The 17,567-nt window shown below is 39.5% G+C and overlaps 1 protein-coding gene across 1 annotated transcript in view; it reads right to left on the bottom strand.

Moving 5' to 3' along the window:
- Positions 1-3,894: 3,894 nt before the first annotated feature.
- The window catches only part of otofa (otoferlin a), a gene marked incomplete at both ends in the record, with an annotated part of 88,889 nt that continues 75,216 nt past the window's right edge, over positions 3,895-17,567 (bottom strand). Inside the window, 22 exons of the mRNA XM_079255090.1 lie at positions 3,895-4,075; positions 6,382-6,482; positions 6,575-6,753; positions 7,301-7,542; positions 11,063-11,161; positions 11,377-11,475; positions 11,762-11,850; positions 11,926-12,068; positions 12,259-12,419; positions 12,636-12,806; positions 13,003-13,130; positions 13,245-13,382; positions 13,474-13,608; positions 13,703-13,848; positions 14,299-14,374; positions 14,457-14,594; positions 14,707-14,736; positions 14,916-15,082; positions 15,693-15,855; positions 16,767-16,928; positions 17,004-17,123; positions 17,309-17,380. Of these exons, the coding sequence (XP_079111216.1) occupies positions 3,895-4,075; positions 6,382-6,482; positions 6,575-6,753; positions 7,301-7,542; positions 11,063-11,161; positions 11,377-11,475; positions 11,762-11,850; positions 11,926-12,068; positions 12,259-12,419; positions 12,636-12,806; positions 13,003-13,130; positions 13,245-13,382; positions 13,474-13,608; positions 13,703-13,848; positions 14,299-14,374; positions 14,457-14,594; positions 14,707-14,736; positions 14,916-15,082; positions 15,693-15,855; positions 16,767-16,928; positions 17,004-17,123; positions 17,309-17,380 (2,940 nt within the window). The remainder of the gene's footprint in view (positions 4,076-6,381; positions 6,483-6,574; positions 6,754-7,300; positions 7,543-11,062; positions 11,162-11,376; positions 11,476-11,761; positions 11,851-11,925; positions 12,069-12,258; positions 12,420-12,635; positions 12,807-13,002; positions 13,131-13,244; positions 13,383-13,473; positions 13,609-13,702; positions 13,849-14,298; positions 14,375-14,456; positions 14,595-14,706; positions 14,737-14,915; positions 15,083-15,692; positions 15,856-16,766; positions 16,929-17,003; positions 17,124-17,308; positions 17,381-17,567) is intronic.

Here is a 17,567-nt window from a genome sequence, read left to right as displayed (position 1 = left end):
ATAATTTTTCCTTTTTTTTGTCAACAAACAAACAAAAGGCAGTGATAAGATACTAAATAAGATTTGCATTTTTCTTTTTTCAATTGGAGCCAAATAATCAATAAAACAGACACAGGAAAACAAGAAGATGAAATGTAGCCACATCCACAGAACATCCACTCTAACAGAACAGTTGTCATCATCCACCTTAGATTAAGCAAGCAGAATTGAATAGTTTGTATATGATTTTTCATACATTAATTTTTTTTATTATTTGGATTGTCCATCCATCCATCCATCCATCCATCTTCTGCCGCTTATCCGGGGTCGGGTCGCGGGGGCAGCAGCCTAAGCAGGGAAGCCCAGACTTCCCTCTCCCCAGCCACATTTGCCAACTCTGCGGGGGGGATCCCGAGGCGTTCCCAGGCCAGCCGAGAGATGTAATCCCTCCAGCGTGTCCTGGGTCTTCCCCGGGGTCTCCTCCCAGAGGGACGTGCCTGGAACACCTCACCAGGGAGGCGTCCAGGAGGCATCCTGACCAGATGCCCGAGCCACCTCAACTGGTTCCTCTCGATGCGAAGGAGCAGCGGCTCTACTCTGAGCCCCTCCCGGATGACTGAGCTCCTCACCCTATCTCTAAGGGAGAGCCCGGCCACCCTGCGGAGGAAACTCATTTCAGCCGCCTGTATACGAGATCTCGCTCTTTCGGTCACGACCCACAGCTCATGACCATAGGTGAGGGTAGGAATGTAGATCGACTGATAAATCGAGAGCTTCGCCTTCTGGCTCAGCTCCTTCTTCACCACGACAGACCGGCGCAGAGCCCGCATTACTGCAGACGCCGCACCGATCCGTCTGTCGATCTCACGCTCCATCCTTCCCTCACTCGTGAACAAGACCCCGAGATATTTAAACTCCTCCACTTGAGGCAGGACCTGACTCCCGACCCGGAGAGGGCAATCCACCCTATTCCGGCTGAGGACCATGGTCTCAGATTTTGAGGTACTGATTCTCATCCCAGCCGCTTCACACTCGGCCGCGAATCGCTCAAGCGAGAGCTGGAGATCACGATCAGATGAAGCCAACAGGACCACGTCATCCGCAAAAAGCAGGGACCCAATCCTGAGGCCACCAAGTCGGATCCCCTCAACCCCTCGGCTGCGCCTAGAAATTCTGTCCATATAAGTTATGAACAGAATCGGTGATAAAGGGCAGCCTTGGCGGAGTCCAACCCTCACCGGAAACGAATCAGACTTACTACCGGCAATGCGGACCAAGCTCTGACACCTGTCGTACAGGATTTGGATTGTATTTTATCAATTTATTGGATGTTGGTAGGTTACTTATTGAGTTTGTTTGATTTGTCATATTTTTATAGAAAATACAAAGAGAGAGAGAGAGAGAGAGAGAGAGAGAGAGAATGATAAATAGTTTTTCATTGTCTGGACAGTAACATTTGTTTTTCATTTACATTAGTCACCCAGTTAAAACACAATTATGACTCTAATATAATCTATTTACATAGTAATGAATATGTCTTTTTATTGAACATTATACATTTGTCATTTTTCCGACAGGTTACCTGAAGCCATAATTCCCACTAAACATGGACATGAGCCTTTATGAAGAATACTTTGAAAAATGTCTTGCATTCATTTTGAAAAATAAACATAACATAAAATTACATTTTATTGGAAGTTGCTCATTTTTCAAGTCTAGAGGAAAACAGTTATACAGTTTAATTAATTCAAGACATAACAGTTGCTATGCAACAAACAGCAATCAAACATTCAAGGAATGCGTGTGGTTTTTGAGACTACCCAGCACTGCTGAACAGCTTGCGGCTGAGCTCTGAGGGCAGAGAGAAGAAGAGCAGAGCGAGGAAGAGCAGACCCATCGCAGCAGCCAGCAACACCATACAGTGCAGTTTGTAGTGTCTCCAGGCCAAGATACACAGTGTTCTCCATGGGCTCAGCAACCATGACATGCTGGTGTTGGGTCGACTGCACAGAGAAATTTACAAGTCAAACAACAGGAAACTTCCTTTCTGTGTTCACCTTCCATTTAAAACTCTGGTTTTCTAATCAGTACCGAACAGGCAATCGTAATGACTTTTAAAGCTCTTTCTTTTTTTTTTTTTTTTTTTTTTTTTTTTTTTGCTTTTGTCTTTTTCTAACCTGAAATGACCCCTTGTTGCAGTGGAACGCAACTCATTGATATCAGTGAAACTGAACCAAAATAAAGAGGTGGAAAAACCGCAGCTCCAGTGACAATTGATATGAAATGATCATTTTTAACACTTTTTAACATGTCTTTCATGGAATTCAGTTTATTTCAAATTGTCAAAACAAACTAAAAATATTGCACATAGTTCAACACATTAAAAATACACAAATTCATTGTAAAAACAGGCAAATTTACTTTAGTGCAAACCAAAATTATATTCAATTCCCCAACAAAGACTGCAACACAAATGAGGTCAACCATTAGTAAAGTTGGAATGGACATCATACAGCTAAAGTGGAGACAGATTGTTCAAACCCACTTTTCTATAACTCCACTCAAGTGCACTTTCATCATATTCCCATGAAATTCTCATTGCATCATCTGTTACATAAAGGACGACAGGGTGGATGATTTGTTCTGCATCGAGCTGAAAACACAAGTCATGCCAACACACATGACCTCTCAGGTCAGTTTTCACAATGATGCATGCATATTAACATCAACCTTGATTGTTATAGACAACAGTGACAAGCTCAGCATTTGTTTTTTACTCTGAGGACTTTGTCAGACCTGGTTAAGTAATATTTGCAAGTAATTCATGTCACTACTGGGAAGCGTTCCTTGGTGAGGATTTTACCACGGATCAGAGGACTTCAGAGCAGTTAGATAAATACACAAGAACAGAAGAACACTGACAGCATAAGAAATGAAATAAAGTCGGATTTTACTGTCCACATAGTAATAATAAAGACGTAAACATAAGTTAAATTATTTGCAAACATTGCTTGATCAAACTCTGACTTTGCTGCTCCGGGGATTTAATATGTAATACTGCAGTTTAACCAACAAAAAGTTCCTAGTTCCTTTTGAGGTTATTTTGATCTACATCTCATTAAGTTTTTTAGGAAAATATACATTTTTGTTCTTATTCTTTTATAAGTGTGCAAAGGTTGCAAGAGCTATAACAATTTAAAAGAAGGTAACACTTTCCTATAATCCCCCCTTTTAGAATTTATTGTCAATCTTGAAACATTTCAGAAATAGTTTTGAGATGTTGTAGATCTTCATAAATACTCTCTGTCACTTTTATTGTATGCAGATAGTGTATAACTTGTAAAACCATTTCTCAAATGTTCATGAAATACTTCTAAATACTAAATTGGAGGCTTAAAGTGTTACCTCAAAATAAAATATTTGTCCCTTTATAATCTTAAGCAATATCAAACTGTAGCAGTATAATGGGAGATCAGAGAGCATCACTTGAAATGAATGTACTTGCAATCATCTGACCACAAATCAGTTCCACTTACTAAATAAATAAAAACAAAGTTATACTTATAAATAAATATCCACAATCTTGTAACATTTTTAGACAAGGGAAGGTTAGACTATTGGGTACTTTGTGGCAAATGATTGCTGTTTAGTCAGTTCAAGGATGGAATCCAGATATTGAGAGTCAGATATGTGAGGCTTGTTGCAGATTAATTTGTAGTATTGAGCACTTTTTTTATTACTTGGGTGGAAAACAGTCAGTGTCATCCCTTCTTCTCAATGCTGAGGTGGAAGCTGGTAATAAACATCAGAGTGGCTTGAGGAGAAGAAAACAATTCCTCCCTTCTTGTAGATGAGTCAGCATCACCCCCCTCCTGTTCATCTGGCTTCTCCCCTCCCCTTCCTCCAAGCAGTGACTTAAGCACCCAGCAGCTTCTTGACAAGGTAGCCTGGCATGCTGTAGAGGAAGAGGCCCAGCATGATGAGCAGCAGCAGGGCCAGCACGATCTTGATGATCAGCCACTTGTAGCGGTTGCAGACCAGGTAGCGGATGGCTTTCAGCGGGCTCAGGAACCACAGGAAGGTGGTGTCTGGGCGACTGGATAGGGCAGATGGAGGTTTTACAGGAGGAAAATAAAGAAATGGTCAGGGAGGCATGCAAGTGAATCCGAAGTTGAGTTAATAAATGGTAAGGAGCAGTGAATTGGGGTCAATGGAGAAAGAAATGAGATAAAATGTGAGGGGATGAAAGACAGAAAGAGAAGGGTGGCATTAGTGGTTTGAAAGCTGTGTTGCATTTGTGAGAACCATTTGTCACTACAGCATGCTCACAATTCACAATTTTACCAATTTAATTTTATAGAAGCAAAAAAAAACACATCGCAAAGTAGAAGCTTTACAATCTGCAGAAAGGATATGTTGATAAAAGTGGATGGATTGATGAATGAATGATCAACATCTGCAAACACACTTTCCATGGGTCACTATTTTTTTTTCCACAATTTCCCCATCCTGCACATGATAACTAATGCGGGACTTAGAGGCACGATCTCTTCACTGTACATAATTACATTTTGCTCCGAGTCATCATTAGCATGCATGCAGAGAAGATGTGACTAACAAAACTTCTATTTATAAACAGTTTTTTATTTGATCCACTATAAATTCTCAGTTTATTAAATTTAACTTCAGAGCTGAAAAGTCAGCCCCATGATTTAAAACACTTTACCCACGTGCCATTTCATTACATACACCTGTGAATTCTAAAAAAAAAAAAAAAATCAAACACAACATGCCATGAAAGCCTCTATATGTTGAGGTCTTTTCCTGTTGGCCAAAAAGTTGAATACTTTTACTCTATGTTTATTATTAAGGTCTGACTGTATTGCATGTCATTGCAGTACTGTGAGTTATATATATATATATATATATATATATATATATATATATATATATATATATATATATATATATATATATATATATATATATATATATATATATATATATATATGTGAATTTATTAACATTTTCCATCAAGGTGCATTTATGAGCTAAACTGGAGATTTATTTACAACTGAATATCTTTACACTAAGAAAATTAAACCGCTCTCATGGCTTGATGTCTATTGCTGCTTTTCATACTGCTAGAGGAGTATTTGCTGAGGTTATAAGGAACAGAAGGGACCTGTTGCTGCGGTAACAGTGTTGCTTACTGGCAAACTATCACTCACACTTTACTGTTACATAGTTCAGGTTTAATATTTTCATTTGCACAGATTTTTATATCAGCATAAAATTGTTGCAAGACTCATTCAGCAAGCTTCTAAACCACTATATTTTAGTTAGTATTTTTGCATGCCTCACCCTCTTCTAGTAAAAACAATGCTGTCTAGATAAAAGCGTGAGTGAAACAAGGGTTGTCAGCTGAAATAATTCTTCTCCGTATATGTTAACAACTGTTTAATTAACATTACATCAGCATACTTGTGGAAATTACTGCCATTCAGCTTGTTCCCATCCCTGCAATCATACAACTTTTGCAATATTCAGTTTATGTAAAACACGCTTGCATCTTTCCATTTTAAACATGTGACATATTTGATGCTTAAATGGCGACTAAACACACTGGCTTGCACAGAGTTGAGACAAGATGAAACAGAAACTGGAACAGCGAGATCTACGCTACTTGTTAAGCAAAAGAGGACAGAAGAAGAAAGCAGACAAAACAGCTTGAATTTTGCACTTTAGTAAAAGCAGTTGAGTCCAGTAGAGACAGTGAGGAGGGGGCAGTGGCTACCAGCACATCAGGCCCCCAGCATCTTCTTGACCAGGTATCCAGGGATTGAGTAGAGGAAGAGGCCCAGCATGAGCAGCAGCAGTATCAGCCCAAGGGCCTTCAGGATCAGCCAGCGGTAGTTGTGCCAGATGAAGTAGCGAATGGACTTCAGAGGGCCCAGAAACCACATAAGACTGGTATCCGGACGACTTTGCGGAAGAAGGGGGAGAAAAGGGAGGGGAAGGAATGCAGATGAGGCAAATAAAGGGTTAAAGGGTGAGTCACATGCACAAAAAAAGGGAAGGGACAGGGCAAAGAAAGAGACAGGGAGACAGTTGAAGAGATGGTAGGAGGAGAACGAGTGTATAACAGTGGTCTTTGGACAGTGCAGAAAGCAACTCTTATCTTTATGAAGTCCAGAAGAAACTGGTAGAAATTAAAAATGCTCTTTGCACTGAGAGAATAAATTTCCAAAAAAATGAAGTTTAAGTGAAATTTGCTCATGTCTGTGTCTTCTTATGCTCAACCAAAACATTCACAAGTGTTATCTGGGAAATCCGTTTGCATTTGTAAGAGTAACATTGAAGTTTATACTACAGTACATGCTATATGTGTCAATGACTTACTTTGGTTTCTCTAGTGGGTCAGGCTCGTTACGTCCCAGTCCCACAGGACTTTTCTCTGCTTCCTCTGCTGTCACCAGGTGAAGCTCCGCCTCAACCTTACCCTGTAATCACAGGCAAATTACTTGAAATTAGTTTCGTCTCTGGCACAATGTGTGGTGACATTCTCCAGTCATGATCTTTTGCTGTGACTTACCGTGAGCTCCATTTCATCGTTCTCATCCCGAGCCACAAACGGCCACCATCCTTTGACCCTCTTCTGTTTGAAAATGGAAATAGTCGGCAGCTCATTCTCATTTCGGATCATGTTGAGGGAGCACTGCTTAGCTGTCTTGGCGCCACGAGGGAACCGGTTCAGGTCTAGCTCAATTGCACCTGGGAATTTTGATGAAAACAGCAGTCAGATCTTGAGGAAAATGTGATTCATGATGTGTTTTTTGCGTAAAAAAAAAAAAAGAAGGAAAGGTGACAAATATTTTAAAACACATGGATGATCAAGGAAAGAACAAACAACAAAAACAATGTAATGTAAAAAGAGAAGCAAAATTTGTAAAAGCAAAGAGTCAATAATCTAAAAAGAAAATATATATACATTTTTATCAACATTTGACTACGTTTTATGTTGCTGCTGCAAAAACACTTATTATCATTGACGACATAAAACCTTGTTTGAACCAAACCGCAAGTTTTATCATTGTTTCTCCAGCAGTACTGGCCGTTGCACAGCTGTTACATCAGGTAGCTTTATGACATTTACATCCTATTCATAGCATGCAAACAGTTTCATTACACATGTACCCAGTTGGCAAGATGATGCTGTATTGAATGATGCATTATAATAAAAGAAAATGCAAATACCCCCGTCCAAAAAAAAAAAAAAAAAAAAAAAAAAAAATCAAGCATTTTTTCGATTAGTCCTCACCCAGGAAGTCATCAGCTGAGAAGTGGTCTGCATCCCAGACCTGCATCGTGAGACGAGGGGGGATCTTGTATTCAGTCTCATCCCAGGAAAACATGGATTCTTTCTTGGAGATGACAATCTTCTCCTCAGCCACGAGGTAATCGAAGGGAAAGACAAAACGCCAGTTAAAGTTGCCCTCTCCGGTCAGGGAGTGGTAATGCACATCTGTGTCCTGTTTGTCTTCCTGCTGCCCTTTCAGCCATCTATGAAAATGATCATAGAAAGTATAGTTAGGTAAAACTTTGAACTAATGCGATGAGGTGATGCTGCTCATCTTTGAATTTTGGCTGTCATGCACTTCATCATGTAGGAACTTGCATCTGTAGGTCAGTTAATGTTATAAAATTTTTGTGATTTAAAGAAGTGCATGTTAAATCTAACAGTATATTAACAAGAGAGATGATGAATTTAGGTTATAGTCAAAATACCTATTGTAGCTCAGCCAACTGCAAATCAGATTTGTTTGTATATTATAATGTCAAATCTGGTTTTCAGTGATCCATAAAAACCTGATTTGATGTTGGAATCCCACACTCTTCACAAAGTCATGCATAGATAAAGCTTGCAGAAGTGCCAACAGTGAAATAAATTAAAAATGCTGAATGAAAGGTTAGAATTAACTTGCAAATCACAATTTGAGCATTTAAGCTCAGTATTGTAAGCCTGCTGTATTAATATAATATTGTGCGAGGCTGCCTGCTTGATTCAGGAGGAACAGGAGAGAAGTTGCACTCTCAGTTCTCAAAACGCATCACTTATATAAAAGGTCGAGATAATTAAAGATTATGGTCAGCCTAGAATGGAAACTGAAGACTTCTATAAAAAGTGCTATGATTTGGTAACTGAGATGCTTGAACTTGGCTGGGATAGTGACTGCAGTGACAGAGAGCACTGGGAAGATTTCCTTTTGATTTAAAAAAAAAAAAGAAAAAAAAAAAAAGAGGAAAATTGTGTCTGATTCATGTCACCCACCAACTGAATCATTACTCGTGTATGGCAACATTGGTTCCATCTGAAACATCCCCAGTACTCTTTTCAGACTGGTCACAATGCACAGTTTAGACAGCTGTTAAAGTCTAATCGTCATTTTCAAATTACTTCACAATCTGTTAGGGGTTGTTTGAGGATGGCACACTGTTTGTTACAGTACAGAGGTGACAAATTCATAGGTGACATCACATCAGCTGTGGGAGAAGGGAGCTTTGTTAAGAGATGCAGGAGTGAAGATGCAACAAATATACAAACATCAGAACATTATATGTAAAAAAAAAAAATATGTCAAATCCAGACTGCAAAACATTTTTAAAATGAATGGGGTTATGCCAAACAGACATGCATACCATCACCAAGCACTTTATTTGGGACACCTATATACATACCAGCATAGTGTTCAAAATGTTGTTCTCAATACAAAACAAAATCTTAACTCATCTTGATTGTTAAAACCACATGAGTTGTCTTTTCCATGCATCAACACACTCCCGAGGTGACAGGTCAGAACAGAATAACTAGAGTGGTTGTGGCTGACAGAAAAGCTTTGGTAACACTGATGTCTGCTCTTAATAACTGTCAGTCAGAAACAAACTTGAGTCTGCCATGATCTCTGGCTCAGAAAAACTATTGTTGAAAGCTGGAAAATTTATTCCACAGAGCCTTGAATTCTGCCAGAGGAGCACCTAGTCTCCTCTGGAGAAAGAGGCCCTGAAAGTGGTCATTTTTAGACCGAGTATCAAAATTTAATGCTAATTAAAACCATGTCTTTTTGCACACTTTGGTATCTTTCAGATAAATCAGTAATGATGAAATTACAACAGGTTTTTGAGGATAGTAGCTGGCAAAGGTTTATCTTCTTCTAATGAATAATTTCAGGATGATAGCTCATGATAGATAGGAAGTACACTTTCTTCATGCCAGGGAAGAAAGAGGAGTACAATGGAGTTTAGACTCCCCCAGTCCTGACACTATGCTATGCTGCATGAAGAGGAATGAGCTCCCTGGTATTACTACCTGGTATTAGTTGTGGTGCTGCAAATAAAGTGCTTGTTGAGTATACAGTAAAATGTGCTTTCATGCATTAGTTTTTTTTTTCTTTTTAACTATCTGAAAAGTCTTTATTCATGAGTAATGTCCAATTGCATGAGTAATGTCCAATTGCAACTTCAGTGCAGGACCAAACATGTTATATATATATAAACATGTTATATATATATATATATATATATATATATATATATATATATATATATATATATATATATATATATATATATATATATATATATACATTTTTATACATATTTTCTCAATTTGATTTTGAAATGGTGAGTGTACTTTTGCTCAGAGCCTTAACGTGGATGTTTGGGTGGTGGTATGTTGAAAAAGGCAGGAAGTGTTGAAGGGCAGCAACAGAAGTGGCAAAGCAAGATAGAAATTTTGTAGTTTAAATAGACCATCTAAATGAAAGGTATTAGGCTGATATGTGGTGTACTTTGCGTGGTAGCAAGGTAGCTGGAGTTTTCTGTAATCACTCTATCGATTTGAATTGGAGTGACCAAGAGATTATCTAATACATGTCAAATACAAATTGTTAGGATTTTCCTGTTTAGTATTTTATTTTTACATTTACGTTCACTAAGTCACATGCATTTTTGGCTTTAAACAAAAAACAGCCTGCTACAGACTAGCTGATAAATTTACCACCATTAAAATACCAAAACTTCATTAGTTTTTTTTTCAATGTCAAATGTTTACTAAAATTTAAAAAAAAAGTTTCAGATAAAGTGAGCAGAAATGTCAACTCTAATGTGTTGTATGAGTAGATTATCTATTAAAAACATGTAACACTTAAGATCATACTTTGCTAAGGATAAGTATTGTCACCCCATTATCACTCCAACAACTTAGCATTTTGCTGTTCACTGTGAGTAAATGGCTGCACGGTGGCGCAGTGGTTAGCACTGTGGCCTCACAGCAAGAAGGTCGCTGGTACGATCCTTGGCTGGTTTGGTCAGTGGCCTTTCTGTGTGGAGTTTGCATGTTCTCCCCGTGTATGCGTGGGTTCTCTCCGGGTACTCTGGCTTCCTCCCACCATCCAAAGCATGTTAGGTTAATTGGTCACTCTAAATTGCCCTAGGAGTGAGTGTGAGCGTGAGCGTGAGTGTGGTTGTTCGTCTCTCTGTGTCCCTGCGATGGACTGGCGAGCTGTCCAGGGTGTACCCTGCCTGTCACCCAAAGCCAGCTTCCCCGCGACCCTGAATTGGAATAAGCGGTTTGGAAAATGAATGAATGAATGAATGTGAGTAAATGGACAACACCTAGTGTACAACATTGTAGACTCCTCATCTCCAGTGGCCACCATATTGGCTATTAAATGGAAAAAGAGGTACAAACAAGCCAGTTGTCCATCTGGTGGAATAAAAGCAACCTAATGTCTGCACAGAAATTGATTTGTGTTACCAATGTTTAGGACATATTATTCATTCAATATTATTCATTCATTTTATTTACTGGATGAAGTTTGGTCCTGTATAAAATTTGTATAAACTTGTATTTTCAGTATGCTGATGGTAAGGTGTAAGACAAGCAAGATTTTGTGCCAGATGAAAACGATTAAAATGGAAAAGGTAAAAAAAAAAAAAAAAAAAAAAAAAAAAGACTCAAGAGGCTTCAGGAGCAGGAAAGCAAGGGATTTGTACGAGCCATGCGATGGAATCGTGTGTTTACCCCCTGACATAGATGTCAGACATCTTCTCTCCTGTCATGAAAGCATCGTCCTCTAGAATTACGTCATCAGTGTTCCAAATAATAACACGAAGCTCAAAGCTAGACACCAGCAGAGCATTGAACGGAGAAGAGAGAGAGGACGACAGACAAGAGACACACCACAAACACAGAGACGCAACACAAACACACACACAGAAAAAGAAAAAAAAATGGAAACAAACAAAAACAAACAAAAAAATGATTAACCGCAAAAAAAAAAAATTCACACACAGCTCACACCTGTGGGATGAGCTGTGTCGTCCCGCTGTACCTACCCCCTGACAAATATGTCACTGGACTTTTCCCCAGTGAAGTAATCATCGTCCTCCAGTATTACTTCGTCTGTATTCCAAATTATCACCCTGAGCTCATATCTGGTAAGGGGGGGAGGAAGGAACACATACACACACACACGGTTGCACTTATGTTCAACTTTAAAATATATTTAGGAGTCTATATTTGACATTAACCAGTTAAGCTAGACTCACCATAATATAACCTGGGAATAAAACTACATATTCTGTTGAGAAAGGCTTAGAAGCTTTGAAAAGCAAACAAAACATTCATTTACTACTGATTTTACTTGGATGTATAATTTCCATTATTAAAATGCAAAATATTCCAGGTAAGATTTGCTCAATTTCTCCCACTTGAATGTACCTCTTTGGTTTCCGTGGTGATATGTCAATCGCGGGTCCAGGAGCAGGTACATCCATAGGAAACATGTCCACCCACATCTCAATGCGTCCCTTTGAGGATAAAATATAGCTCTTACTACCCGACTGCTTTGTTTTATGAACCCAGACAAGGCGGCTCTTTCTTACCTGTTCGATTCCAGGCTTGTCGGGGTTCAGCAGGGGTCTCGTCTCCACGTGTTCAGGAATGAGCTTGCAGCCAACTCTGGGAATCTCCTCCCAGTGGTTCAACACTATCAATGCTAAATGCTCCTCAGTCTGCTTCTTCAGACCTGTACAAGCGACACACAAAAATAAAAACAAGTAAGTTGTTATAGGTAAAATATGGAATTGCTATATAAAATCTGAATCTATTAATCACTTGTACAATATGCAGGACAGTGTTGTCATGATGATTAATTTAGCTATTAAAAAGTAATGCAGGTCTTTTATAAGATCTCAGTTGTAGAAATGCAGCCGTACCGTTTTCATCCTCGATTTCAGTTGGTCCCGTAAAGATTCGATTTGCCACTTTGACTTTGCCTCCCGGCCCGTAATGGGGTCCATCAATCTTGCTTTCCTTGCAGAGCTTAGCCAAGATCTGACTGGGTTTCATAGGATCCCGCCAAACATTGTATCCATGGCTGAGATCAACAGATAACCAAAATGTTACCGAGCTGTGAGCTGTGAACCAACTGCTGTTGAATTAAGGAGACTTTGACAAAGACATTTTCACAACATGCCGTCATTTATTAAAAACTGAATTATTATTTCTTTCAAGGGGAGACAGAAATGTTTCAGATGGAGATATTACAACAACACCAACAACTTGTAAAGCATAAAAAAATGCTCTTGCTTACAGAGAATAGTTGGATGAAATGCCACAAGTGGCTCTGAATTTGCTATAAAACCGATTTTCCAAATCGATCTTTGTTTCTCCGATTAGGTCATCGGTGCCGACCAGATCCCAGTCATACACAGACACCGTCAGCATGGACTCCATGGGGAATGTGGCCTCAATGTCAAACGATCTGAGTTTCAAACAGAACCAATCAAAACGGGCAACAGATTCAGGTTCTGAATACTGTAGCAGAAAATATACGTTATTTTTTTCTCACAATTTAATAACTTGGACTTAAGTTTTATGGCAGACTGACAATGAAAACTTCCAAAAAGTGTACAATGGCACAAATATGTTGCATAGAAAGCAGTTTTTTCTGGACTCACTTGCCAAACACGGGATTGAGTTGCTTGGAGATGTAGTTCTCTTTGTCCTTGACCTCTGACTTGCCCAGCTTAATGACGATGTATGGATCAGCCTTACCATTGATATCAGCAGGATGTAGGTCAGTAGCCTGAGAAGAAGATGAAAACATTGACTTCAAATCTTTTTTTTTTTTTTTTTTTTTTTTTTATGTTCTTCTTATTTTTTACTGTTAGATTGACTTCAACATCAAGACATCACCCACCCTGACCACATAGACACGGACAAGGATGTTGATTGGATCATTATGTGGAATGCTTTGGAACATCCCCATGTTCGGATCATATCCTGCTTCTCTTGTGATCTCCTCAGACAGGGGTAGCTTGTACATACATAAGGATCCCTGGATGCCACAAGAAAGAAAAAGCATACTTGTATGACATATTATCAGCAGTTGCACCCTTTTAAACGTTCATTCACGGTGTCTTCCAAACCTTAAATCTGCCAACAATCCTGTCATCATCCAGAGCATGTTCGTCGTCATCGCCAGCCTTTCCTCTGTACAAGTTGAATGAATGAAGCCAATCTTCAAAATTGCCAAACTCGCTCTCCAGCTCCTTGTTGTATACCTACATAAGTCAGCCGGTGCAAAAGATATGAATTCACTGGTTCATTACTGTGTGTTGGACAGCTTTGATCAACTATGCTGCTTAACACACTCACCACCAGCTCGTCCACTTTTGCTTTAACTGGTCGTTTCTCTGATCCCTCTGCAGGCTGACCCCTCTTCTTATCCTTGGAGCTCTTCTTCTCTTTGCTCTTCTCCTTCATTTTGGAGCCTTTCAGAAGAAGGTCATCAGGTCTGATATCTGATCAGAGGGGATGAATGGAGGTGGACAAGGGAGGGTTGGAGATATGAAGAGGGGTGAATGCAACACAACACAGCACGTTGTACAAAAGCTGACAGGTCTGTATATCAAGTTTCCTTGAAATCCTCTGGTCACACATGCTTGCATCAAATCATTCAGAATATCTGAGTAGGCCAGCTTTCATCTGGGTTGCAGAGCTTGGAGGTCAGGCTCATGTATAAAACATGGTTCTGAATATTACAACATTCATCATGTTTGGATTCACAAATAAAACATGAATAAAGGGAATGAAGGAGCGGGATATCAGCAAGCATAAACAACACTTGCATGCTTTCAGACAGTCATAAAGAAAATCAAATATCATGATTGTGTACACATTTGCAGAATAACTAAAAAAATAGTGACATATTTATAAAACTTGCAGAAAGAGAGGGCCATGGAGTTCAATACCTGCCATCTCAGCAGCTATCTCAAGGTCTTCTCTCTCCTCTGCTTCTGCCTGAGCCGCCTCCTGGGATCTGAGGGTCTGACAGACCAGACAAGAGTTACAAAGGATTTAAAGTGCAGGAGCAACACACGTTAAAAAGAGCTTATAGACGACAGAGAACCTCCTTCAGCGTCTCTATTGAAGCAAAATATTTAGACCACCAGTCTAGGACACTCTCATCTGTCTCATCCTCTTCCTCCATGGCACCCTTCTTCTTCTTCTTTTTCTTCTTTTTTTCTTTGTCACTCTCTTCCTCAGTCTGTGGAAAAAGGCGGAGATGCTACAGCTGTAAAAAGTGGTCTTGCTTTTCATTCATCTGCACACATCTGTACACATCCTAACTGGACAAATATCTTCTTAAGTTTACTCACCATGTCAACTTTCACAACAGCATCAGACATCTATGACAGAGGGCGTTACATAAACACAGGGATTAATACGCACAATGCAGGTGTGAGAGGCACATGTACAGAGGCAGTAACACTGAAAAGGGCTGGACATAAAGCAGGGCTACCAAGTCCAAATATATACACACTATCATAAACAGGATAAAACACACAGACTAAGAACAGAAGCTTACGGCATCTAACTTGACCACTGTGTCCATTTTTCGGAGTGGAGGTTCTGAGTCCAAGTTGACAATGATGTCACCTGCGGGGCGAGAGAAGGTGCGGGAAGAAAGGCTGGGTGAGGAGCGAAGCTGGGAGCTGCCATTGGTTAGGACCATGTAGCCATTCATTAGCTTTGCTGGGTGAAGCCGAAGGTTAAAGACAGCAGCAGCGGGCAACAGGGAAGGAAAGGACAGCCACGGAAATGCAAGAGAGGAAAAGATGGAAAAAGGATGTAGATAGGTAGTCAGGCCAAAGAGTAAGCAGAGAAATTGTCAGAGTTAATAAGGCAGATCAAGTCTTCTTTAGCGACTAGAGAAAAGACAAATTTACATTTACCAACTTCTAGATGAGATGTCGGTAAATGTACATTTTAACCCTTGTTTCCCATTATTCATCCACAACTAAAAAGAGCAGAACAAAGCCTAACACCACCTGAATTATTATATAACATTATCATCTGATTAATCTATTTTCAATGAAAGTACTGATGTGTCAGTGATAAAAAAAAGAAAATCTCACTGAATGGCTTAATTCCTAGATAAGTTTTTACTTTTTTAACAAGCTTATTGAACAAGCTGACAACAGCCTTGATGGGTTTCAGTTTGAAGCCCTTGTGTGACAGCAGTAAAATTAAAACAAAAAATTGTCCCAAAAAAAAAAAAAACACCCTGGGAACAGACTTTAGAAACATAGTGTCACAACTCACAGACTCATCAGTAATGAATCAGACTGTGGAGTGTAGATACCTGCAGTGGCCCAGTTATTGGAGGTCTTATCTGGAGGACTGTAGATAAAACGTCTCAGGCTGGTAACTGCATGTGACCCCACCAGGATATAGCGGCCGAATGCTCTGCAGTCCACCACCCGGATATTAAGTGGAGGATGAAGTAACTCATTTTCGGGGAGGTCCTATGGTATGAAATAGGGAAAGCAAAAATGTAACTTGATTTCATTCAAATCTAATCCAGTTTATTTATAAAGCATATTTAAAACAAACAGCATTTGCACTAAAGTGCTTTACAGTCATTAAAATGTAGGAGTAAAGATAATATAAAACTACAAAAATTAAATCCACAATAAAATAAAATCCACAGTAAGAATGTATAAACATACATATGCATGTACTCATGCGTACACATCTATAAATACATACAAACATGGACACACACACACATTGCAAAAAACATTACAAAAAGTCCCACAATTAAAGGAAAATGGCAAATGAGAACAAAGATGTTTCTAAGAGAGATTTGAAAATAAGCACTAAGAGTCTGACATTTAAAGGCAACTTCTTCCAGAGTTTATGTGCCACCACAGTAAAATGTCCCTTGAGCTTGAGCCTTGTCACAGGACAGCCAAGGGGAGCTGCTCAGCAGACGTTAGGGGCTGCAAAGGGACATAAAGCTGAAGCAACTCTGACAGGTAAGATGGAACAAGGCCGTTTCGACAGTAAGCTAAAATGAGAATTTTAAAATGAAGTCTATAATGCACAGGGAGCTAGTGAAGGGAGGACAAAACTGGGGAATGTGCTCACTCCTGTGTGCTCCAGTTAAGAGACAAGTAGCACCTTATTGGAACAGAGTTCTGGCTAACACTAATACAAGACAGATTTACAATAATCCAGGCAGGTTGTGACAAAGAAAAAAGCTATTTTTTCCTTTCATGCTGGAATTGTCCTTAACTTGGATATCTGCCTGAACCGAAAGAAGCCTTTCTGATCCGTAGAGCTGATGTGAGTGAGGGAAATAATAAAAGGGATATAATATGGCTTAAACACAGCTTTCTAACAGAAGGAATAAAAAATAGACTTGTGCACTTACGACTTCAAACCATTTCACCAGGGTGCTGAAGTTAGGATTCTTCTTGTAGTTCTGAATGAGGGCTGATTGAACCCCACGACCTGCACACTCTATGTCTACACGGGGTCGATCCACCTGAGCTAAGTTGATCCTCTTCAGGTCCCTTAATCCCCAGAACAAAACCTGTACCATAAAAGAAAGCTGCGGTAACAAAGGGGATCTTAAGAGGTGAAAAACACAGCAGTAGGTCAATTTCACCTCTATGCGGTAGCGGCTCAGAACAGGTCGAATGCCCAATGGAACTGGCAGGATGGGTCCACGCTCTGAGTCTGTTGGTCCTTCGAGTCGGGGAAGGTCAGCCCTGCCTCCTGGACCAATCTAAAACAGGAAACCAGGATGACAAATCTGGGAGCACATCACGAAATATTTCGGTTCATTTTAGATTTGCTTAGTGTAGCAACTTCAAGAAGAATGTGTAGAAATCAGCCATGTTAGCAGACTGAAAAAAAGAGTGTCACATAAGAGTAAGACAAAGTAAGATGAAAAGAGGATGAAAAGGAAACCTTTATTTGTGGAACAGCAAAGTTATGGACAGCGATAAGAGCACGTCTGATTTCCTCAGCATCAAAAGGTATCTGTAGGTAGCAGGAGGACAAAGAGAGAGTAAATGGTGTTTAAAAGGTTAAGAAATGCGAATTTGAGAGGACGTGGAGAAGGAAACGAAGGAAGAAAAAGCATGAAAAGTAAAGAAATGACTTCTTAATCTTATGAGAAGATTCTGATAAGACCAGAAAACCAAATTAACAATAGCTGAGATAAGCC

This window comes from Telmatherina bonti (assembly GCF_933228915.1).
Source record: "Telmatherina bonti genome assembly, chromosome: 16".
Lineage (NCBI taxonomy): Eukaryota > Metazoa > Chordata > Actinopteri > Atheriniformes > Telmatherinidae > Telmatherina > Telmatherina bonti.
The sequence above is the reverse complement of the archived record's forward strand: the minus strand, read 5'-3'. Positions and strand labels throughout refer to the sequence as shown.